This window comes from Larimichthys crocea, chromosome XIX, assembly GCF_000972845.2.
Source record: "Larimichthys crocea isolate SSNF chromosome XIX, L_crocea_2.0, whole genome shotgun sequence".
NCBI classification, from domain to species: Eukaryota; Metazoa; Chordata; class Actinopteri; family Sciaenidae; genus Larimichthys; species Larimichthys crocea.
The window spans coordinates 6,597,498-6,622,490 of NC_040029.1; the positions used below are offsets into that span (position 1 = coordinate 6,597,498).

Sequence of the window (24,993 nt, forward strand, 5' to 3'; positions counted from 1 at the left end):
TAGGGACTCATAACAGCAGCTAGTGTCACATAAATTAGTGTGATGTTTTTTTTATGTGTTGTGATTAATGGAAGTTTTCCCTTTAATTGAGACACTGGAGACCTTTAGGCGGAGTCCCTGTGCTGTGTCAAGACAACATCACTCAGCACCAAAAGCTCCCGGGTGGCTTCAAACTCCTTCCATTAATAGAAGTAGTGAAGGCTTTTATTTTGGAAGCGCGTACCGGATGAAGAAGCGTCTAAAATGGCGGGCTTGACGGTTAGGTTTCGGGACAGGTGGGAGCTCCGGTTTGACGAGCTGCTTGTTTGTTCTCCATACAAAGAGAGCAGAGCCGGAGAAACACTTTACATTTAAAAAATAAAAACAAAAACACGTTACTGCTAAATTAAATCATCCGTTAATTTAAAAAAAAAAAGTAATAATTATGACGGCTTTTGTGTGAAAAATGTCCGACGGAGGAGAGAGAAATTCAACAGAAACTGCGCAGTCATAGTTTAATGGGAGCGGTGACCTGAGCAGGTAAGAAAACAAATTATTATTTAAGTATTTTGGTGTTTTATTTCACGTTTAAACGTGTTTTTTTTTTTTTTTGTTTGTTTGTTTTTTTTTAGCCGTTAGAGATTTAACGTCTGAGTGATTTCCTGCCCGTTTAACCGTCGGTCGCTCGTGAACCTCATTTTATAGCTTTTAATTGTTGTTTAATTCGGTTTAATTCACGGATGAAATAAACCAGCTTTTGTTCAGGATGCACAGTACTTCCGTATGTGACCGTCTGTGACAGACACACGGTGGGGGGGTGGGTTCAAACGGCGGTCCGAGGACCTCCAGTGGTTCACCTAACACGGATGTCAACAGTGATGATGCGTTCAATGTCCACATGGCATGGTACTGGGTCTCAAACTCTGGTCTGGGGGCGATTTGAAGACCCTCAAGGGGTCCCACTGAGGGTCCACTGTAACATATGTTAAATTATATTATATTTGGAGTCATTTTAAGGTGGTTGTGTTGATGTATCACATGCTTGTTCCAGCTGAAGCATAAATTCAGCATTTAATTAATTTAATGGGAGCATGTACAGTATTAAACATAAACATAAACATAAAAAATTACATTTGATGTACTGCACCAGAGTCAGCTTACAGCTATTTTTCCTCTGTAGTCCCTTGGGCAGACACAATTAAAACATATCACAACTCAGCTTTATTTATAAAGCCCTTTAAAAACAGCCGCAGCTGACACAAAGTGCTGTACATAAAACAGAACATGAAATAAGACATATAAAACAAAGAACAATATAAAAACAATAATAAACGATAAAACAATGTTAAAATAATATTACAATAATATTACAATGTTACAGCACAATAACAAACAGTACAAAGCAAAAAACACACAGGACACATAATACAAAGTTACACACAAGAGCACATAACATACACCCACAATGTCAGTGGCTACAGAGCTGAGTATCCTTTTTAACTTGGTTTTAAATGTACTGATGCATCATTTGCTTACTGAACGTTGGTGTCCTCACCCTCATTTCCTTATCTTCCAGATATGGCAGCTGACGACAAGGTTGCCATCCTGACGGACGACGAGGAGGAGCAGAAGAGGAAGTATGTGTTGGCCGAGCCGTTCAACACCCTGTCGATGGAGCGGCGGCAGCAGCAGGCGGCTGTCTCTGGGACGCCAGCTCCCGTCGCAGACGTACCGCCCGAAGTACCACCACCCTTGAACCAAGACTCCATAGACTGCTGCGAGAGGATGTGTCTCCGCATCAACAGCCACCTCCTCATCTCCAAAGTCTTCTACTTCTTTTTCTACGCCGCCTACGGCTCCCTGCACCCTCTGCTGGCCGTGTACTACAAGCAGCTCGGCTTGTCGGCCAGCCGCAGCGGGCTGCTCGTCGGCATCCGTTACTTCATAGAGTTCTGCAGCGCCCCCTTCTGGGGCGTCGTAGCAGACCGCTTCAAGAAGGGGAAAGCCGTCCTGCTGTTTTCTGTTCTGTGCTGGTTGGTGTTTAACTGCGGCATCGGCTTTGTCAATCCAGCCGACATGAGGTGTGAGGAAAAAGGTGCTGCTCCTCTGACGACGGTGGCGCCTGTGCCGACGACGCACGGTAACACCACGCAGCCGACAAACTCCACCAACCACACCAGAATCCGCCGGAGTTTTCTAGACCTAGAAAATAGTTTTTCTGATTTCAGCAGATTCCACAGACACGAGCGAAGCGTAGACAATGGCACGACGTTGCCTCCCTTCACACTGGCTAACACCACGCAGCACATGCCAAGCACCACCCCCCTTATGCCAAACACCACCACAACCACCACCACCACCACCACAACCACCACCACCACCACCCCTGCTCCAACCAAAGCTAAGGAGTACCAGATCATCTACAACAAGGACCAGGTGGAGACCATCTTCCTGCTCATCCTGCTGGTCATCATCGTGGGCGAGTTCTTCAGTGCTCCCGCCGTCACCATCGTGGACACCGTCACTTTGCAGTATCTCGGTAAAGCCCGCGACCGTTACGGCCTGCAGAGGATGTGGGGCTCACTGGGCTGGGGTCTGGCCATGCTGACCGTGGGCATCTGGATTGACCACACGCACATCGCAGCACATGTTATCGGCGAGGGCTGCGACAAGTTGCAGTCCGGCTTCCGCCTCCACAACTACACGATCGCCTTCATTGTGTTTGGCGTGCTGATGGGCCTGGCGTTCATCGTGGCCACTCAGTTTTACTTTGAAAAAGGTGCCAACTACCACCACGAGCTTCCAGAGGGGGTGGTGGCGGAGGTAGAAAGCCCAAGATCGTTAACCGAGTCCAACTCCTTGGACCAGAGTCCCATCAGCCCCGAGTCTGCTGCTGCTGCTGTTGAGGAGTTCCACTACGGCGACCTGCTGAAGCTCCTCTGCAGCGTGCGCTACAGCTCCGTCCTGTTCGTCGCCTGGTTCATGGGCTTCGGCTACGGCTTCGTCTTCACCTTCCTGTACTGGCACTTACAGGACCTGAAGGGGACCACCACTCTGTTCGGGGTCTGCTCAGTCCTGAGCCACATCTCAGAGCTTGCTGCCTACTTCACCAGCCACAAGTTCATCGAGCTGGTCGGACATATCAGGTAAGACAACACACCCGGGAGCCTTTTGGTTGCATTTAACAATTATCACAGGTTTCTGGAAATGTCAGAATATTCAGTTTACATCATATAAAACAGAGTAAAGCATCAAATAATCACATTTGATAATTTATTGCCTTTTCATACTATAAAGCACTTCCACAGAGACTGACATCTTAGAACCAGCACAAATGTGGCAAAACTCCTTTTTAATAATGTCAAAAACAACTTGTATATCATGCAGAGAAGTAGTTCTAGTTTTTCAGTACAAAAGTAGTATAAACTGAGATGTTTGTGGTTGTTTCATATCCTGGTTTTAAGTTAAAGCAGACGGTGAAAACCTGGGAACATAAACGTGAAGAAAAAAAACGTCAACTTCCTCTTGTCTGGTGACCTTATTTGCCTCCAGTTCAGCCTAATAATTAACTACCTAAAGCATCCACGGGTCTCAGTAAACAATGTTTTTACACCCTCAAACCGAGCATTTCAGTCCGTCCGTCTGCAGCGGTGAAGAGCGTACGTCTGAGACAATGGCGTCATTGATGCTTTTAGTTTCTGTCAGAGAGAGACTTGTGGGTCCGGACCTCGCAGGCAGCGGGTACATTTGAGAGCGTGGTGTTAGATTTCAGCTGCTGCGAGGGCCTCCGGGAAACACACACACACACAACGTCTCTGCTGTTGACTCTGAAACAATTCCCGAGTCAACAGGAGGCGAAGTTAAAGCGAGAGGAGTGTTTTTAGAAGGATATTAATTCAGTGCTGACTAAATACACCTGCCGCACTGCTGTCATTAACCTAATTTCAAACACTAACTCAAAGCCTGCTCTTAAAAAAGAAACTGCAGGAGCTACTTTCAGCATTATTACTAATTTATCTTGGGCAGGATTGCATCTTCAATCTCTTCTTGTGATCTCTCTTCAGTCTACATTTTATTTTTAGCAGCCTGAAAAGATAGAAATAGTCTCAAGCTAATAATAAAATAAAAAATCCTGCATAGCCTTTATATCATTTGAACAGGCGAGTTCTATAAAAACTCTGCTGCTTGTTTCCACCCTGCTGATTATCTCAGATTTATCCTGCAGCCACTTTGCAGGGTTTATTACTTTCTCACACAGTTCATAATTTAAATCAGATTTTTGTTCATTTTTAGTTCTTTTACAACTTCTTGTAATTTCACAGCATTAAAAAACACTTTTTTTTTTCATTTTAACACTTCAGTTTCTGTCCAAATTAAGCAAACAGGATATGAAATGTTAATTCCTGAGCTTCATAGGTGCTGATTTTATTAGCTTTGCACAGAGCCAGTGTTTCAAGAGTGCTATCAATCCACTCATCGAACTCTGAGCAAGAATAAGAATGTATAGCCCAAAATGCCTAACTAATCCTTTAAACACAATGAGTTTTAATTAATTGAAATGATGATACCAAACGGAGGTATTGACTTTATCTCATTTAGCATAAATAAGCAGCTTTTGTCCTTTATCATCTGGTCGTGTTCGATCATAACGAGTGTTATAATCACTGTTATAATCAAAATAAGCTCAAACTGAGGCTTCAGTCTTGATTGTTGATGTATATAAAACACAGACAGATATACATATATACGTGCATGACTGCTGTCTCAGCATCTCACGCGGTGTATTTTTTTTCCGTCTCGTTCAGCGTCTCAGGATGTGACACTGCAAACACACTTCCTGTTGTACTCACAGAGCAGGCACATCTGACTTATCGTTTACACAGATGAGAGGATGTTTATAAGTCACCTCAGCTGCAGGTAAACTACCTGCATTTCCTGAAAGTTTCATTTAATACTTCCTGCTTTTCCACTTCGCCCCAGTCCATTTGAAAGAAGGTTTCCTCTTCCCGTGGTCGAGTTTCAGCTGTCATTTGTGGAAGCAGCGATGAACTGTGTTCACAGACGATAGTTTATATATATTGTTGTGAAATGCTGTTTTCTTTCAGCATTTCACAACGTTTCCAGCCTTTTGTGTTACGTGTGTTATCATTATTATCATCTGAACTTATATCCACAAGCTAACTGCTTTGTCTGGCGGATAGCAGCTGTTATTGACGTCAGCGGGAACTGCTAACGACGCATAAAGAAGTTTTTGTTTTGTCAGGCCAGTCAACAAGAGCTGAGTGACTGAACGATGGCTCAGTCATCAGAGTGGCCTCTAAAGAAAAAACATATTAGTGCATAAGCTGCTGCTGTATTTAAAAATGATTCCTGTTTTCAGGGAGAGAATCCTCGGCTGTCATTCAAACACGCATCATTTGTCTTATCTGTGTGTGCTCAGCAAACTGTCTCCGGATGAACAAACATTGAAGTAATCCTGTGTGAATGTTTAGAGGGTGTGTCGCTCAGTTTGTCTGCTGCTGTTTTTCATTTCAGTTTGTTTGCCCTGTGAGCTCAGACCAAATCAACAAATTTCATAAGAAAACAAAGTAAAACAACCAAATTCCATTTATCATTTTGACTGATTATTTTTAATGTTTGAGATCTGAATTTTCTACTCCCGATGATGCACAAATAACATTTAAAACCGTACGAGAGTCACCAAGACTTTATCAAATAAGATCCAAACTGACATGCAAAGCATTGTGGGGTAGGGAGGGCTGGGCAGAACCAAATGAAGTGATGCTCATCTTCAGATAAAGTGTCTTTGTTTCATGAGCTGAACAGAAAAGAGCAGCGTATAGTGACTCTGTAAAGCTGAAATAAGTCAGCTGACCCACCAATCATTAGTTTAATTAGCTTTGTGTAATATTTCCCAATGTATGCATTTCCTTTTTGGATATTATCTTAAATGGATTTTTTTTTTTTTACTTTTCATAAAAAAAAAAAATTTCTGCACCAAACCAGAGCGAATACTTTTCAAATAAACTCACCAAAAGCGAGAATATCAATCACACTCTGGGTTTATCTCCTCAGATGTGACGGTTTAATGTTTTGTTTTGTGATATTTGATAGTAAACTGAATGTTTTTGGGCTTTGGATTGTTAAAAGACGTTATTTTCACTGTTTTATGCTGTCAGCAGATTAACCCAAGTCCTCCATGTTCTCCCTCTCAGGGTTCTGTACATCGGCCTGGCCTGCAACACAGCTCGCTACCTGTACATCTCCTATCTGCAGAACGCCTGGACCGTCCTGCCCATGGAGGTCCTTCAAGGTAACATTCACACATTCCTCTGGCAGCTTGAACTCTGGGAACATGACAGGAACCTGGGTGTGTTTGTGTAACAGGAGGCTTATCAAAACGGCCTTTTTCCTCCGACATCCTGCTTCAACGCTGACGGTCAATCGCAGTCTATTTGTAGTTCAGACTCTGATGAGTTTGTACACGTGGAGGAAGCTCAGAACATAATCACATGAACTTTGTGCCTGTACAGGGCGCGTGTTATTTAAGTTAAGCAGCTGAAGGACACATATTGGACATGACTTATTACTACAGTTCAGCTTATTTTATGATCAAGATCAAATAATATCTAGATTTCCCCTAACTCCTGAAAACCTCTAATGCCAGTGTATATGTATCATGTATAAAAGCACAGAATGTATGACTTGAAGACAGATAGTATGATAGAAATGAAAGGCAAACTATGAAGAGCTAAATGAGGAACTACTGCATGGTTTCTATGCGATGTCCGCTCTGAAAAACCGACGCCTCTCAACACAAACAAGTGAAACTAATTAGAAACGGAGCCTGTTTTGACCGTGAAGCCGTTCAGTTCAGTTTTTCCACCATGAACTGATAACACCGCCACATAACAGAAAACATCAGGAAGGGCTTCAAACCAGAGATTACATGTTTAGTGTTGTTTGCTTCGAGCACACAATGTGGTGATAAGCTGCTTTGACAAGGTGTGGTGGTCATGTGACACATTATGTGTCAGACGGGAAGCTGAACTGTTCAACTCACCGTGCAGGTTTTATTTTCATGCATAGAGATGTTTAACCACAGCACGCAGCACAGATTAGCACTCATTAAGCACGTAAATACTGTAGACAAACACTTCAATTACTTAAGCACATACAAGCAGGAGATTTTACAGTTGGAAAATTAACTTACAACAACTTACTCAACAACAAACGTGTGGAAAAGCTGAATCAGCTACCTGGCTTTGCAAAGCTTGGGAAATAGAGAGACGAGGCACTGCATTTGATTCATTTACTTTCTATCAGATCACAAATAAGACAAGAATTAGGGGCAGTGTTTCTCAGGCTGGGCCTGCACAACTTTTCTAACTTTATTCGCTTAGTACAGGAGAAAATTGAGCATGTTGGTATTTAACATTGATGTTAACTGCTAAACTTTCATTTACAACCGTCCCCTCATGCCGAGCCGTGCTAAGCCTGCAGCAGACGACCAATCAAAGAACTCATAACGGTCTTATGTCTGCATGTAAAGTCGAAAACAAAGTTGCATTCAGAGCAGTCTACTTTTACATTATTTGACACTTTGGCCTCGTTTAACATCCGGCACTGTAACATCATATACATGTCTGTGAAGGTTCTCAGTCATCCAGGTCATCTTTATTTGAGAAGGGTTCAATCTGGGGCATCTGGACTTGGTTGTAGATCTAAGATGTTGTTTCACCTCTCATCCAAGAGCCTTCTTGTCCTCCCTGTCCGACATCATTGTCACTAAAGGAGTGTGTGAGAAAACTGCAGAGTCTAGTACTGATGAGCGTGTTGAGCCATGCGTTGTGGTTTCACCGATGTATCTGCCTGTGCACTCCTCACTGCACTGGAAGACAGGTGGCCTCCGTCCAATCCCTTCCCAGGAGACCGAACACCAATTCACACTTGACCTCATGTGACTCCAATGACCGTCATTCACAACAGACCTCAAGTGACCATAACGACTCTGACGACAGTCCTCACTACAGCAATGAGCACTAACGAACCAAGTGCAAACAGAGGCCTGGTAAACGATCCAACCTAGGGTAAATACTCGAAAGTGTCTTGGATGGCAGATCCAGTTTCCCCAGATTGAACCAGAAAATTATATACATGACAGAAAAAAGCTCAGTAGGTCCCCTTTAAGTATCTTGGCATCGACTGAATTTTTTTTATTATCGCCCAACATACTTAAACACTGTATATCTGTAATATCTGCAGCTTTAATTAACACATCAAATAGTAAATTAAGTCACAGTGAAAGCGAAGCTCCTGCAATATAATATCATTAAAATCACCTGCAAATAAACTTGACTCATTTAGATTGACTATGATAACCTAACTGTTGTCATGTTGAGTTACTTTAATAACAATAATGGTCAATTTTTTGTTATTATAAACAATCCAGTATTGTTTTTGAGTTCCTGTAACGACAGCCGAGGTGAATGTATAAATTTTTTTAAATTGCTGCTGAGTGTTGGGAACGTGTAAGACAGTAATAATTATATTGAATTACTGTAATAACACTAAAGTAGTGCCTTTAGTGTAGCATAACTCTTTAAAATAAGTTTGGGGGGGTTTAATTTAATCTAAAATCTAAGTTTGAAAACTGTTTTACTCCCAGAAAAGGAGCTTTACATGTAGACCTGAAATACAGAAAATGCACGGAAGAGAATATTAGAAAAGTTCTAGGCGGTGTTAATAATGGTACCACTGTTAACCCTGATAAATAAAGTGTGATTTTTAGCACTGAAATTGGAGCCAGAACACTCAAAGACAAATGTGGAGACTCTCAGCTGTTCTCCCAAAGATGTGAAGTCTGTCCAGACCTGAAAAACAAGCCAGAAATAAACAACAGGGAAAATTTACTTTCGACATGATGGAGATCGGCCATTTCGCTGCAGATTTCTCACATACAGCCTCTTAGATTTATATATGACAACCAGAGCTGAGCAATCATGGCTAGTAGTTTAAATGCAAGATAAATAATTTGATTGGATGTCCTCCTCCAGCTATGACCCCTGTCTGTTCTCGTGTGTCCTCTAGGGGTGACCCACGCCTCAGTTTGGGCAGCCTGCATCTCCTTCCTGAGTGCAGCAGTCCCGCCGGCCTTGAGGACATCGGCACAGGGCATCCTGCAGGGTCTGCACCTCGGCTTGGGTCGTGGCTGTGGAGCCATGGTGGGAGGAGTGTTCGTCAACTACTTTGGTACAACCCGATACTTGTTTTATTTTGGCAACTTCAGGGCAGAGACATTAAAAATAAATATATAAAAGCTTTAAATAAAACTTAATACTACTCCCGACTTAAGTAGAGATATTTATACTTCATGATGTGAGTAATTCACACACCACTTCCAGTTTTCCTCCTGGTGACGGCTGTTTGCTTTGCAGGCGCTGCAGCGACGTTCAGAGGAATCGGCATGGCCTCCCTCGTCATCCTCCTCGTCTTCGCCTTCATCCAGTGTCTCGCTGGAGAAACTGAGGGGAAAGGTGGGAAAAAAACTTCCTCTGTCCAAACCCACAGTTTCTCTTTTGTTCATCGCCAGAGAGCTAATTAAACTGTGGTGAACGATGCACATCACTCTGAAGGGAAACTAGGTCATTGCATTTATAAGATGTTAAGAATATATAAAGTACCCAAATAGAACTACTTCATGCGTCCCTCCCATACTGCCTAAAATGTTGGATCAGGTATTGGCGACTACCCCAAAACAGGGCACTTTTCTGTTCACCTTTTTTCCCAAGATGACAAAGTCATGACCGCTCTTCGACTTCAGTTGGCTCACCCTGATATTCTCTGTGTAACCTCAGCCATAGCTACATACATAATCAGCAATTTGACTGTCAAACTAGGTGTTCATCCTGTTTCCTCTCCTCCCATCCTCCCTCAGAGGACAAAATGTTGGCTGAGAACATCCCCGTTCCCTCCAGCCCGGTTCCCATCGCCACCATCGACCTGGTGCGAAGCCAGAACGATGTCGGTAGCCCCACCCCGTCGCTTCAAGCTCCCATTGTGCCCGTCAAGAAGACCAAACACCAGGAGGAGCAGGAGGACGTGACCAGGCCGGCCTGGGTGCTGTCTGGCGCCCCATGGGTCACCATCGCCTTTGCTATCTTCCAGATCAGGGAGATGATGATATTAGCAAAGGCCGGCGGGCCTGAGGTACATCCACTGCAGGTGAACTTAATGAGTTCAAAACATGACAACACATCATGAGTTTAGGTGCCAGAGGTTAGACAGGTAGAACTTAACAAGATGTATGCAAATCTTTTACTTACCCTTTGAGTAAAAGTACTAATGCCACTGTATAATACTAACCAACATCAAGTATTTCTGTATGTTTTGAGTTGATATTCATGCGTATCATAACTGGAAAGGCTGCAGCAACTGTTGTTGTTGTATTATTTTAATAATGGAAAATGGAAATGTTTCAATAACGTTCTCTAATCTGAACTTTCTGACACTTCCTCCTCTAACCGGCTGCCCACACACTCGCGCACATACTAAAGAAAGGTGAGACGTTTGTGCGTGCAACGGTCGATGGAAAACTACCGTGTGTGCGTGGGGGTTTGTCCAGGGTTTCCTCTGCGTGTGCTGATGCATGTGGTGATAACAGTGACTCATCTATACCTGAGTGTGTGTGTGTGCGTGTGTGTGGGGTATGTGGGCGTGTACATGCATGTATATGTGTCTTTGTGTTTGCGAATCTCCCTCCCACGCCCGTTTCATGACGTCCTATGAGGTGCATGCCTGATTTACTCCCCGCTTATGTAACCCCCACCCCCTCTCTCGGGCAACCCCGCTCTCTGACGGCCATATTGTGACAGAAGAGTAGTGCAGCCGATGAAGTCAGACAACAAGGGAAGTTTGGATGTTTTTAAAATCTAAGTCGTAATCAGGGTTTGTCTTTGTGCAGCCAGTTAGCACCTGTAGCTAGTAGAGGCTGAAATGTTAGTTTTAACATCATTCTATTAATGTTTGTTGGCTAGTAGCAATCCACACAGCAAGTCAAGCAAGTTTCTCAGCTAGCTCTTTGTTTTCTGTCTGCTTTGTTGATAATTAGTCTTATTTAGATAAAAGACAAATCCTGGTGCCAGTGTTTAGAAATGTGTGACTCCAAGTCTGGCTGCCTGTCAACAGCTATCGTTGTTTGTTCTTCTTGTTGCCAGGCACCTAATGGGCAGGCGTCGGCCGAGTACAAGGCGGTGGAGACGTCACAAAGGAACCCGAGCGATGACGGCACGGATCCACCAGCCACTACAGAAACGCCCTCACAACCAAACACCGCCCACGCAGCAGCCACAGACTCTAACAAAGACCAAACGCACCCAGCCTCAGACAGAGGGGGGCCTCAAGAAAACCCAGCCTTCACAGCTGAAAACACAGACTGACTGTTCATTTAGAAACTATTTAATTTACACTGTGTGTTTTATTACTGCAGAAATATCCTTGTTAACAAGTCAGTTTGTCTCAAATTCAGTACTTCATAGCAACCAGTCAGTATCTACACAAAATACTGTATTTATGTAGATCTATTGTAAAAATGAGTTTGAATATGATCAAGAAATAAGGCAGTAATATCCAGAAACTCATTTTTTAAACGGTTAAAAGACTCATGGCTTGTTTTAATGGATTGTTTTTGCGCAAGGGGAGTTTGGGTTGAATGTTAGGATGAACCTGAAGCTGTGTTTGGTGGCGTTTTTTCCCCTCCGAGGTGGCCGATTCCAACTTACCTCGGAGCACTGTGCACTATATTTACTGCCCTTTACCGGTGAAGTGTGAAGGAAATCCTTCAAATGTAAAATAGAACGTGCCTCTTGATAAGTTATTAACTTAATTTACTTAAAAAGGGATGAAAAACTGACAAAACGGGGAACTGATTCAGCACTTGGATTCCACAGTAACACGCCAGTAAAACATGTTTTTGAATCTCAGTTGTGACTTTTCACGCACTGCAATACAGATGTTACATTTGTTTTGCATCACACACCGTTTTTATATTGATTTTGGCGTCTTGTGGACCAGCTGACGGCGGGTGAGGGGTCATATGTTACTTTTAATGTGAAGTAGCAGCAGCAGGGAATGTTGGATTAGCATGTATAGCATATGGGGTAAAGAGGGGCTGATATCAATCAAAATGCTGGATTAATGATTGTTTAGTTGAGTAGAGAACGTAAATGCACAAAAAAAAAAAAAAAAACCAGAAGTAGTATTAATATAACTCTGTTACATGCACGGCCACAAATTAAGCACATTTTATTTATCAGCAAGGGTTAAAAACTGGCTGAATCATAAACAAAACTTAACTTTACTGGCTGTGTATGTGACTGTGGTTACTTGCTAAATTACAAAAATACACATAGACCTCTGAGGTAGTGTCCTCAATAGAGTTAACGTGTGCTAAAAGGTGCTGATGATGACCTGCTTATTTTGTGTACTGTTGACCTACTTTACTTAAATATTGGGGGGCGAGATGAGGAACGATGCAAACTATATTCAGTCTACTTATTTTATGTCTTGGTTGCATTAATTTAATTATTTATACCATTAGAAATCTGCTGAGAAATCTACTGGTTTCCCGTCATACTTCAATACTCTGGCTGGTATTAGTATTTAATAAATCCAGCAATTGATCCGTTTTTAATTAAGGTTGGCGTGATAGGAAGGAAGGATTTGTGCATTTTGTCTTCGATTTTGTCACTTTTTTCGACTAAAAATCCAGTTTTGTGCGTATTTTTATAATTTAGTGAAGAGCGGTGATGAGAAGTGCCTCCTTTAAACTGTTAATCATCATTATTCTTCTAACTTATTATTAGATGTCAAGCGAGAATCCCTTTACACTCCTACTGAAATCTTCCAACACAGCACTCTGAGGGTCTTTCTCTGAAGAATGATTCCAATATTTTTGTATGAAAGCTGCCAATAGCCGACACACTATATTAACTGTCTTTGTCTTCATTCCAAACAATTCCCAGTATTCGGTGTGTTTTTTTTGTGTGTGTGTGTGTCTTCTGACTGGAGAAACCCTGAGACACAGAATTGGATGAAGAAATTCTGTTTTCAGTAAATTAATTCATTAAAGGATGTTTTGAAAAAGTGTAAAGAAAATTTAATACATCCAGTTTTCCAGCCCGTTTTTCTTTGTCTGTGATGGAATCATACAGGTCAGTATCAACCCTTTAATACAGTATCCGTGGATAATAATCTAATTGGTAATTCTCATTAAAGTAACCTCTAACAAATAATAACCCAGATTGACTGTGTGTACTTGTTTCACTAACCGTGACATCTCAAATCACGTTGATGTCGCACTGACTTGAGGTGAATTATGTCTCTGTTGCTGCCAACTGTAGCTGCTTTTAGACAATGTGAGCTCAGTTTGTTAGCCCGGCTGCCTGGACTGTAAGCTCAGAGCATTGGAGGAGTCTTAGTGGCCCGCGGCATGGGGGCTGGTGTCGTGCCAGAACTGGAGCTTGGCAAGGGAGCAGTGTAACCAGGCTCACACTGGACTGACTTTTAGTCGTTGGCGAGTAGTACGTAGTATTAGCTGGTTGCTATGTCTTGTGTTGTTGCACTTGCTTGATGTTTGGCTGTTTGCAAAGATGGTGACGCACTAGTTTTTGATCATAAGTCATATAATCACAACAAATACACGTGTATTTTTGATCATAAGTCATATAATCACAACAAATACACGTGTATAACTGTCCATATTTCCCACAGTGGTTTTGCAGACTGGGGGCACCAAATCACTAAAATACCAACTACAATGCTTTATGGGAAGAGGAGAGTTTCGCCTTCTAAATGTGATCTACTTCCTCCTGAAACAGGACCTGGATGCAGGTCATGACTCAGGCTACAACCATAAAACTAGTAAGCTGACCTTGAGTTAAGTATTTTTATCAAACTGTCTTAAGTAACTGTTTGAGTATTTTTACACTGTGGTATTAAGTAAAGGTTCTGAATACTTTTTCCATCACTGTTAATACAATTTTCTAAAAGAAATGTAAAAATCTTAATTTGTGATGTGAACTACAACTCTTGTTAGTAGTAACTGTAATGAAGTAGAAATACAATATTAAAGCTTGAAAGGCTGCATATTTGAAACAAAGTTACATAACATGAGGAAAAAGTTAGTACAAAAGTGCAGTTCAGGTGCTGCAGAATGCTTTTTTAAAAAGTCAGCCACTTGATGGCAGTAGCGCTCTGAGTACGTGGATTTATGGCGGCTTAAATAGACTACACCAGTCTTGATATATGTGTGTGTGTGCGTGTGTGGAGGGTTATTGAGGTCGTGGTGCGCCTGCTACTGATGGGTGTGTGTGGGAGGACAGTAATAGGCTTCCTCAAAAACTAGACTATGTGCTGTCGTAAAAAAAATAAATAAATAAAATAATAAAATCAAAAACCGTCTTGGCACACTCAGCCTGTCTGATATCCGTGGAGAAATTTCACCAGCCCCTCTGCTGTTGATGCTGTTGTTGTTTTGTCTTGCGTGGTCTGTAATAATGAACAGTATAATAGTGTTGTTTCTTTTTTCACAAGGTGTCATGACCGCGAGCTGACGAACAATGCTACACATTTTAATTTAAATGACACTGAGGGTCGAGGCGAGACAGGCTTTTATTCTCTGACAAGTCTCTGAAAATTGCAGGGAATTACTGCAACGCTGACCTACAGATGCTTCCAATTACTGGAGCAACATGTTAATCATGTTAGTGTCTCGCTTGCGGGCACTGTGGCAGGACATATGGCCTGTCAGTTGATTGTTTGGCTGATCAACTGCGGCTTTTCTTCCACTGGACAATTTGTCACTCGTCCAATCGGATGTAAAAATGTCAATCATACCCATAGTCTTTATTTGATTTTATTAAAAGAACATATCAGGCTTTAAAATGACTGTTTGCACTTCATGTCCTCTATATAAACCTTCAGAAGGATTCAGATCTCATAAATGTCATGATCACATCCTCAAGACATAATATTACCGTACCCAATTACCATCAATAATAAAAAGCATGAATATTATGCTAATCAGTCACTCCTGGCCAACCGCTGCCCAGATACAACCTGAGGCTATTTTTAGTTTCTTTTTCCCTTACTGTGCCATGATGGAGAGGCGAGCCAGACACCCCGAGGAGGCGACTTGGCAAGATCTGTTGAGTCAAGGTGATGACGGCTCCTTGCGTCCTCCCGGACTCTCTGAGACCAAGGTGTTCGCATAACCCAAAAGCACCTTGAGGAGGACTGTATGGCAAGGTGGATTCGTTGGCCTCTAACATTAGAGTTTTCAAGAAAACAAGTTCAAGTTTTGGTTCAGTCGCCTTCATCATCAAAAGATACTACTACTGTTGGTCAGCGAGCATTACGAACAGGTCAAACATGTCACGTTTAAAACCTTAAATCTTAAAATGCCCTAACTATCTTGTGTTTCTTGAGCTGCAGCGGGAAAGCAAACATGTTCAAGCAACCTTTGTAACGCACAAACTCTACAGTTCCTCAGCATTTTAATCCCTCCAAGTCCAGTTTCTACACGTCTTCATGAATTGAAGTTCCGAATTCCCCCAAAGACAACCACGAACCTGAAATCCCAAATGTTTCGGCTTGTGGCACCTACGAGTAAAGCAACATTTGGGTGTAACAATGTTTGTGGAGAGTTTTTAGTGGCCTTACCCCCCCCTCCCCAGATTGGGAAGCTAAATTCTACATCAAAGTTGTTTTTACTTTGCCAGGAGTATAATTCTGTTAAGAAATAACATTGCTTGTTGATTTATTTGAGCAAAAGATAAATGGAAGAAAGATCAGACATTAGCCTTTAAAACACACAACGTGTAAAATAGCTAGAGTTAAACCCTTTAAACACAATACCTAAGCCGCAGACTGCTGTCATATTTTGTTTTGACTGGGGTTTGTGTTTTACTAGGTAGTGAAACTAGCTGCCTCAGTGTTTCTAGGTAATGGAAACCTGTAACCTGCCCCACAAGGTGAACTGCTGGAGACCACTGCGCTAAATGACTAAAGTGTGTAGGGTAACTTAGCAGACAGCAGAGTGGGTCATGGGTTAAAGATGAGTCTTGTGCTTATACTGTACCAGAAACCCCCCCAGACGCCCGGTAAGACCTCCTGCAGCACTACGATCAGGACCACCTGAGTCAAGTGTGAGTCAGACTAAAGACCACAGAGAGCCATGTTATTGGCAGGATGCTACAGACTAAATATCACATGGCTCCATGCCTCTTACTCTCTTTTTGGATTGAGAAATTTGTGCCTATTTTAAAAACACATATGCGTTTTTTAAGCATGACACTAAAAACATCCTGCCGGGCTGCATGTTACCATAACACATTTCCCATGTGGTGCTTGGCTTTTATTTCTGTAGAGTTTGCACCACAGTGCTTCACAGAATCTTAAGGGCATTATTAAACAAGAACCTCCTCTTTGTGTTTATGTGCCGCTCCACAGAAAACCGATCTGAAATCCATCGTTTTCAGGGTTTACCCAAGGAGCTCTTCACCACCTTGAATGTCTACTGATAACAATGTGCCACAAGTCACAAAAGAAGTGAATTATTGAGTATTTACTATAGGGAACACAAATTGAAATGAATGAACATGTGCATGACTTTCACAAGGCTCATGGTGCTAGTGGAAGCAAGTTTGTTAGATCTTGAACTAATAAGACGTTTGTGCCATTTCTGTGATATTTTATAGATTAAATATTAATTTAAAGATCTGCTAGATTGATTTATAATCAAAACATTTATTTGTACCATTCTGGAGACCAACCAAACACACCAAAACAAGCTTTTATAGGTTGGCGTTATGTTTGTGGATTGGAACTTTTTTCATTAATAGATAATAGATTTTAGTCCACATCACTAATCTTGGATTAAACCCAAACTTTTGCATCGTTAGCACTTTGCTTCTCATGTTTGCTTTACAGTAACATTGACAGTATCTGTACGGAGAGGAACTAGTGCTGCATTGCACACCGGGTGCAGCAGACTAACATATATAAGAGCAGACAGCTGTCATGGTCGGTCTGGCATCACCGGACTGGCAGTGTTCGTACAGCCTCTTCTCTGTTTACACAAGAAAGTGAGGACGCTGCAGTGTTACCTGTCCACTCACAGCGCACTCCTGTTAATGTTTTATTGGACTTTGACCTAATTTTGAATTCATCCATCAGTTGACTTTTTTTTCTCAATGCAGGGAGGGGTTGGAACAGCAGCCATGCTTCACAATCATGCAGGAGTGGAAGTGAACCCACAGGAAGTTATTGAGGTAATCAAAGGTTTTTATTAATCCAAATGTTCTAGATAATCCACAAATTCAGGCTCCTGGTCAAAGTCAACAGATTTATAGCAATCTCTTATAGAAATGTGTGTCTTGTAAAAGATAAAATTAAATAAGAAACAGAGAAACAGCAGTGAGATACATTATATTGTCACCTGAATTAGGGATTTGAGAACTCATTTAACACCACTATAAAACTCTTCATTCATGCCTTCAGGAAATAAACTTTTGCAATAAAAAAAAAGATAATTGACATTACCACCTCCAAATGAGCTTAATCACTTCTATGCCTATAAAAAGATAAACAATAAATGTGACGTTTAATTTAATTGAAATTACCTCTTCAGGCTTTTTTTTCTCTTCTCCAAACACCTCAGATGTTGTGTGAGAAATGCACACTGTATTTTACACAATGCTTTTACCACTTGGAAACCATTACCAGTGAATGGAGAGATAGTTTAAGGACTTCCCGTTTGGATCAGTTAAATTCTACCATTCATAAAACACACTGGTGCTAAAATAATTGTACCTTCTTCTAAAATTGTCCTTCCTCACCAGGAAACAAGTCTGACAACGGCACTTAAATGTTACATTTGCCTCAAATTACCTTTATTCTACTGTAAATCCCTAATCCTGGGGTTCCTCAGGGAACCATCCCGGGTCCGCCTGTGGTTTAAATCTACAAACCTCAAAGGTTTCCTTCAGGATCTTTTACATTTCACAGTGTGCAGGCATGGTAATGTATTTTAAAACATCTTAAGCACATTACAAGCGTATTACACACCATTCTGTTTGTATAATCACATTTTGAAAACGACATGCATCATTATCAAGGGAGGAAATTAACATTTTCATCCACCGGCCACAATGGTTGCTGTCTTCCAAATTTTTGCCAGAGCGTTTCACTGTCTCAACAGCCAAATATGATTTTGGAAAAGGCAAAAGAGTCTCAGCAAGATGAGAGTTTATCAGTGTTCTGACGTCTGAGATTCAGAAAAACAAAGCAGCATCCTTTGACATTTAATTTCTCAGCGCAGTGCACGTTATCAGTTGTCTGTATGTTCACCCTCTTATGTAGAGAGCACAGACAGTGTGCTTATAATGGCCATGCATTATTAATCATTAAAAATCAATGACAGCTGCCTGTAAGTATTAGTGTAGGACTGTGATGTGGTTCATGATGGATTGTGATGATAATTACCATGCGATGAGAAAACAGTGGATACAGCACTACAGAGTGAAGTGTCACTAACTGGACTAATTACAGCAAAAATCATAATTTTCCCAGATGTACTGACATCTGCGGCCTCCAACAGATGGTGCTGTCAGGCGGAGAGGATCGGCTGCATCTGTGAAAAAGTAAGACTATCAAAGAATAATGTGTATACAACTATACAACTCCTGATATGTATATAGATATGTTCAATTTAATGAGTACAATGTTGTTATAACTGATTAGCTGGATCAACTGGATACCACACACTGAACAATGGGCAGTGTTAAAAGACGCAACTTTCCAACTCTTAAAACGTATGAAACAAGTGCTTAAATTAGGCATCAAAGGTAGACAATGAAGCTAATTTCTTGCTGCAGAATTATTCATAATAACTTGAAATTACTGAGAGGACTTGCTGCTTTTCTCAGCTTTCATCCATCACCGCTCTGGAATATGAGATGGACTGTTTTTAATATATTCTAGCATTTCATAGACTAAACAGCTAAGCAGTTAATCAAGAATATAATCATGGGTTGCAGCAAATATTTCTTGACCTTGTAAACAGCACTTGATAAAACATCCATGCAGAGTCCTCAAGGTACTACAGCTCCATCATGACCAACCTTAATCCAACTGATGAGGACCGTGAGGTTTGGTTGAAAGAGAGATTTTCATCCATCAGTGACTGCTGATGATATTTCTTTGATAAATAGTAAAACAAGAACAGTTAACTGGTTTGTAACACATCATAGTTTCTGTTTAATTAAGTTGGAGCTGCAATTTCAAGGTTATAAACTAGAAAAATGTGAGAAACACAGTTTCACGAGGAAGAAAACAGCATAATATTTTACATCCTTGAAGATCATTGAAGCTTTTTCCAAATTTTTAACATTAGTTTGAAGATAAAGTCATGTGATGAAATGGTTCCAGATCCCCGTCTGCACTTTATAGTCATCCTAAATTAATAAAATAATAAAAAAAAGGCTTTCTGAGAGGACTCTTCTGTGTTTTGTGGGAAAAAACATTCATTTTGTAGCAGCTGGTTTCATGGAGAAGCCTGGCAGAGCTTCAGTGAAGCTGCAACTCCTAAACAGAAGTTAGACAAATCTCCCTGTTAGTTTCAGAGGATATACTTTTGCTACTTTAAGTGCCAATTATAACCAAGATTTAACTTGTAATGCAGTATTTTTAAATGGTAGTAGTGCTACTTTTACTTGAGTAAAGGATCAGAAAGCTTCTTCTTATGGTAGAATTAATTTAGGTCTGTTTGTGTGAAGAGAACGAGACATTGCCACAAGGTCAAAGGTCAGAGGTCACAGCCAGAGCAAGAGTCTTCCTGTGACTTTGAAGACAGAGAATTGATATGTAGATAAATGTATCTGTTTCTAAGAAGTTTCCATTAATTAGCACAACTGCACGAGGCACCGGTGGAAAATGTGAGGTAAAAAACAACGAGGCACAGAAGATAAACTTTCGCGCTGTAGTATGACTTTGGTATCACGCCAGTCTTTCTCCTTTGAAGTCCAGGCAGCCGTGCTGGGGAGGCGGCTGCTGCTGTGGGCTCGGTGTGGAGGTGTTTTGCCTGGAGAGGGGGAAAGGTCACAGCTACAGAGCACACATCTTTTACACTTTATAATTTGGATCACAGCTGAGCCGCGGCAGGGCTGAGCTGTTTATCAGCTGCTGAGGAGAGGGGGGGAAAAAAAGTACCTGTAGTTTTTTGTGGTGTAGGTTTGACGGTTTGTCTGTTAAGCATTGGGGGAGTTTTGGAAACTTTTGCCTGTGAAATTTAAACTGCAAAGACGCATGGATGCCAAGGAGAAAAGTTATGTATCTGTTAACTTCACAATCAGACACTATATGTTCATTTTTTAGTCTCCTGGTTGTTGCAGTGCACAGCAAGAAGGTTCCTGGTTCGAATCCCCCAGTTTGTGCATGTTCTCCCCGTGTCCGCATGGGTTTTTCTTCTGGGTACTTCCTCCCACAGTCCAAAGACATGCAGGTTTATTGGTGACTCTAATTTATAGGTGTGAATGTGAGTGTGAATGTGTTCATCCCGCCTCTCACCCTAAGTCAGCTGGGATGGGATCTGGCCCCCCATGACCCTGATAGAAATAATTGGTTATTGAAAATAGATGGATGGCAGGTCTTTGTTCATAAACCTACAGGGGTGTACTCTCAGTATTACACCACCGATAGTACAATCATCTGAAGTTGACCAGCAACAGAATTCAGTATCCATTTTTTAAGAGTTGATTGAGATTAAAGAGGTAGCAGTACACATTAAGAAGTACTCATGTAGGCAAAAATCAGAAAAGCTAGTACTCTGCAGTGGTAAGTAGCTGTCCTTGTAGTACTATAGTTGTACTATTAGTAATATCTATAAGCAGCAGCATGGCTGATGAACTGTAGTAACAAGAGCACAATAAAAGCAGTAGTACAAATAGGAGAAGTTTAGATAATATCAGCCGCAGTTGCATTAATACCCGTAGTAGTGATATTATCTGCTGTTACTTATAATAGAAGGATAAGTTATTTATATACCCTCTAATAGTTATGATTCGCAAACTCAGTAGAAGATAGTTTCGCTGAAGTTTTTGGAGTAGTACTGTTAGTCATAGTAGTAATATGAAACTTCCTGAGCAAAGCAGTGAAGAAGCTGCAGTGTTTTAAATATTTATAGCGTTAGTGTAGTAGTAGTGTAGTGTAGTACAACAGTATTTGTTGCAGTGACTCTGAGCGCTTTTTTTCTGCTGCTGCCGGTCGAGCAGGACAACAGGGAGACTTTTTGTCCTGGCTGGGATCAATCGCTCCATAGATGACGCCCACCCAGCCAGGCCTCTCCGTGGGCGGCCAGTAGCCCAGCAGCCCAGCAGGCCGGCCCGGTCCAGCCCCGCCCGGGGCCCTCCTCCAGCCCCCGCAGCCTGCAACGGCCAGCACGGCAGGAGAGCTGCACTTTACATCTGAAAGCTTTCAGCTGACACTTTAAAGTCACTGTAGGAGAGAGCCCAGTTTTCTTATTGTGATCCGTTTCCTGCTGAAGGAGGGATCACTGACAGCCAATGAGATGTCAGAGAGAGGAAGACTGGAAGTTTGATTGGAGGACTGGTGTTACAAAAAAACTGCTGATTTCAGGAAATAAAAGAGGAAGAGAAAGCACATCTTTACTCACTGTTACTTGAGCTTATCAAAGCTGCAGTTCCTCTTGTGGTGTCAGGTTTGAAGTTCATTCTGGACCTTGGAAGCAATAATCAAAGTCAAAACCTCAAAGTTAGTAACTTTTCTGAAGCTTTCAGTCGTTGTTAGCAAGTTGTTTATGTTTTCTGATGGTGTTAGAGGTTCATTTGCATCAGTAAATGTTAAATCATATATTGGGTATATTATGTAAATAAAAACTCATCAGGTCCTCTCAAAGGCCATGTGGTGAACAACAGGCTCGTAAAAATGTCAGGAATGAACAGTCAGGTAAACATCAGCAAGGACAGTCCGGCTGTAGATTGTTGTGTTCAGACTCATCTTATTTGTTATTGTTGTTGTTGCTGTGGTAACATCAGAGTAAGTATGAATAACAGTAAGAGCCAGCGCTCTTACTGAGAGTAGATCTGGTTACATAGTGACAGACGAGGTGCAGACATGTTCGTAAGTAAAAGATAAAGATCCAGAGTGTCAGATTAACTACTGTGTTTCTACGGTAGCCCACGACGGACAAACTAAAATGTGTGAGTGTCTCTAGATAACATGAGTCAAGGTTTTTATTGATCCCACGCAGGGGGAATTCACTTTTTACAGCAGCTCACGATATACAAGGCGTATAAGAAAAATACTCGGAAATAGAAAACGTATAGAAAGAATCTAAGATCTAATCTAAGTTTGTTGTTCTGTTGATTAGTTTAATTTATCGCAAAACATACATTTTTCATATGTTTCTCTTAGTGAAGTAAAAAGCACAGTATTTGTCTCTCAATTGTTGTGGACTAGAAGTAAATAAAAATCCAGCAAAATACCTCAAAATTGTACTGTCTCCCTTCTAATCACAATTTTTGCACTATTTATAAACTAAAATAAAATCTAATTTAAACAAAATTTAGGATAAAAAAAAGGACACGCGGTCATTTTATGCAGCTTTGTGCCAGAACAAGTAAAAACAAAGTTGTTTTAGAAGTTGCAAAAATGCACTTATTATTACAAATTTGCAATCATCAAACATATCACGTGCGTTGCAGTGTAAACATTTAACCAAAGCTTTTATGCAGAACGATTTTCAGCTTCTGGATCGCTCTCTGATCCAGGGTGACTTCTAATAAGAGCAACATTACAGTGAGCTTAAATTCCTGGATCACCCACATCACAACCAACAAACACTGAGCTCATTTGCATTTACATTTAGTCATTTATCCGACACTGTTGTCCAGAGCAGAGGGCAGATTCACTTCAGGGATCGCCCACAGCCAGGACATTCACATTTAAATTTGCATTTTATTCATTTAGCTGGAAGTTTACGTGACTACCAGTAAGTAACTCCAAGAGGACAAGGAAGTAGTGACCAGTGATCTGTGGAAACAGTTTCATGTGAGAGAAAAACCCTCTGAGGTGAAATACAAATGAATTCTGCTGAAGTGTGGCGTCAGGTTTCAGCAGGAAGGAAGAGCAGCAGGATCGTTGTAGGATGTTTTTTACACCTACAGAGTTCACGGTTCAATTCCCAGTTTGGTTTCAGAAGGTAAAGGACAGAGCTATGAAACCAGAGTTTGATTTCCTCTGGGGTTATATGTAAAGTACTTGATGCTTAGAGGGCTTTACAGGGTTTTGGTAAAAATAAAACACGACACTTAAATGAATGAAGCCTGGTTGCTCAAATAAGCCACCTGTAACAGCACTTACTTGTCAATCAAAGTGTCAGAGTTAATTCTTTAAGTCTTAATATAATCTGAACAGATGAGTTTTATAAAAATTCACCCTCAGTACAGTTGTCATGAACGGGGAAATTAGCTATAGAGACCAAAACTGTTTTTTGTACCAGGCTGTAAACATGTTTATTTCTGCTGTGAAGTTGGACATTTTAAGATAGGGACTTATGGTAGACTTCTGAAGCCAGCCTCAAGTGGACGTTTGAAGAACTGCAGTTTTTGGCAGATCCGCATTGGCTTCACTTCACAGCCATAGAGTTTGCTACTTGGTGGAACATTATGCTTTCAGTGAGGGACTGTCTTCAAGTAATTGCACCAAGGACAATTATACCTCACAACGTTTATTGTCAGTGCGGAAAATAGTTTATACAGCGTCTCAAGTTCACCTCTTTAATTCACATTTATTTTATTAATCATAACTACAATCTTTCTCTAAGCTTTCGACCTTGAGTGTAATCCATGTTTTTGTAGATTTGTACAATATTGTCTCGCAATATGGTGGACAGTAGTATATAAACATTTAATTTTCGATATTTTGGCGCAGATATCGGCATCCAGACTCCCGTGAGACACACCTGACCAGTTGACTGATCGAATAATTCGTGCAAAGACAATCAGTTGTCACCTTTGTGACTGGTCAGTTTTTGTGAAGCTCTACGAAGGCAAGAACCTCCATGGATGATATCTGATGTTTAATTAAAGGCAGATAAATCTTTATTTCCTCTGTGTGCTCGACACTGTTGTCTCGGCACTGTCTTATCAGTGTGTACATTAGTTGTCAGCACATCTCTGCATTAATGTCACCAAGACAAATCCCTGTGCATTTATTGTGCTCCGCGATTAAAGTGATGCTGGTTGTGATGTGCTGCAGGGACGTGGGCAGGGCGATGTGGGTACTTGTGCGTGAGGAGCCCTAAGTTGCAGAGGTTTTTTTTCTAATTGAGTCAGGGACTTATGCTGGCAAGGTAGGCGTGTGAGTGGGGGGGAGACTAATCCCAAGCTGCTGTTGTTTTTCGTGCCTGCTGGCTCAAGATCAAAAACTTAACAGCAATAATCATGCAAAATGTGTGGCTTCACTTCAAAGCCTGCCTCAACTTTGCTCACACCCATGTAGCTTGCATTGTTTCATCATTTCTACCCATTTTTCTTCTCTTCTCCTTTCTCTCCTGCGAGGGATTTTTCCCCCTTTAGTATTCATCTTTTGTCACATCTCAGCGAGTCCGCAAGGTTTGAAGGCGATCTGATAGGCAGTCATGACCTTTCTGCAGCAGCCCCAATTTAATACACTTAACAGATTAATCACACCTTCAGATGAACTCAGAGTTGAGGTGTTTCACGTCACGCACAGGCGCACACACACCACATTGAAGGCCCGGCTGGTTTCTCTTTGACTGCATTGTGTGGTCGTGGCGGAGGGAGCATCAGCCTCTGCCTGGAGATAGCAGACATGTCAGACGTCAGCAGCACTCAGGGTGAGGATGCCGTGGGCGGCGAGGGTCGCTGAGGCCCATACGTGGCCAAAATGGGCAAATCCCCTCCACATCAGCCC

The 24,993-nt window shown here is 41.5% G+C and overlaps 1 protein-coding gene and 1 long non-coding RNA gene across 5 annotated transcripts; both read left to right on the forward strand.

The window, feature by feature from the left end:
- The first annotated feature begins 218 nt into the window (after positions 1–218).
- On the forward strand, positions 219–13,274 carry mfsd6a (major facilitator superfamily domain containing 6a). 4 transcript variants are annotated; one of them, XM_010741485.3, is made up of 8 exons: positions 219–519; positions 1,556–3,125; positions 6,195–6,292; positions 9,070–9,231; positions 9,417–9,515; positions 9,917–10,203; positions 10,536–10,539; positions 11,196–11,338. In XM_010741485.3, the coding sequence occupies exons 2-8, from the start codon at positions 1,558–1,560 to the stop codon at positions 11,201–11,203; spliced, it is 2,226 nt and encodes a 741-aa protein (XP_010739787.2). In that variant the 5' UTR covers positions 219–519; positions 1,556–1,557; the 3' UTR covers positions 11,204–11,338. The 4 variants fall into 4 exon arrangements, with proteins under 4 accessions (XP_010739787.2, XP_019120657.1, XP_010739785.2 ...); XM_019265112.2 differs by having other exon boundaries at positions 9,917–10,188; XM_010741483.3 differs by lacking the exon at positions 10,536–10,539 and having other exon boundaries at positions 9,917–10,188; positions 11,196–13,274.
- Positions 13,275–17,232: 3,958 nt separating this feature from the next.
- Positions 17,233–22,525, forward strand: LOC113748287 (uncharacterized). The gene is made up of 3 exons (XR_003464226.1): positions 17,233–17,309; positions 18,610–18,680; positions 21,309–22,525. It is a non-coding gene; the product is annotated as an uncharacterized LOC113748287 (long non-coding RNA).
- The last annotated feature ends 2,468 nt before the right edge of the window (positions 22,526–24,993 follow it).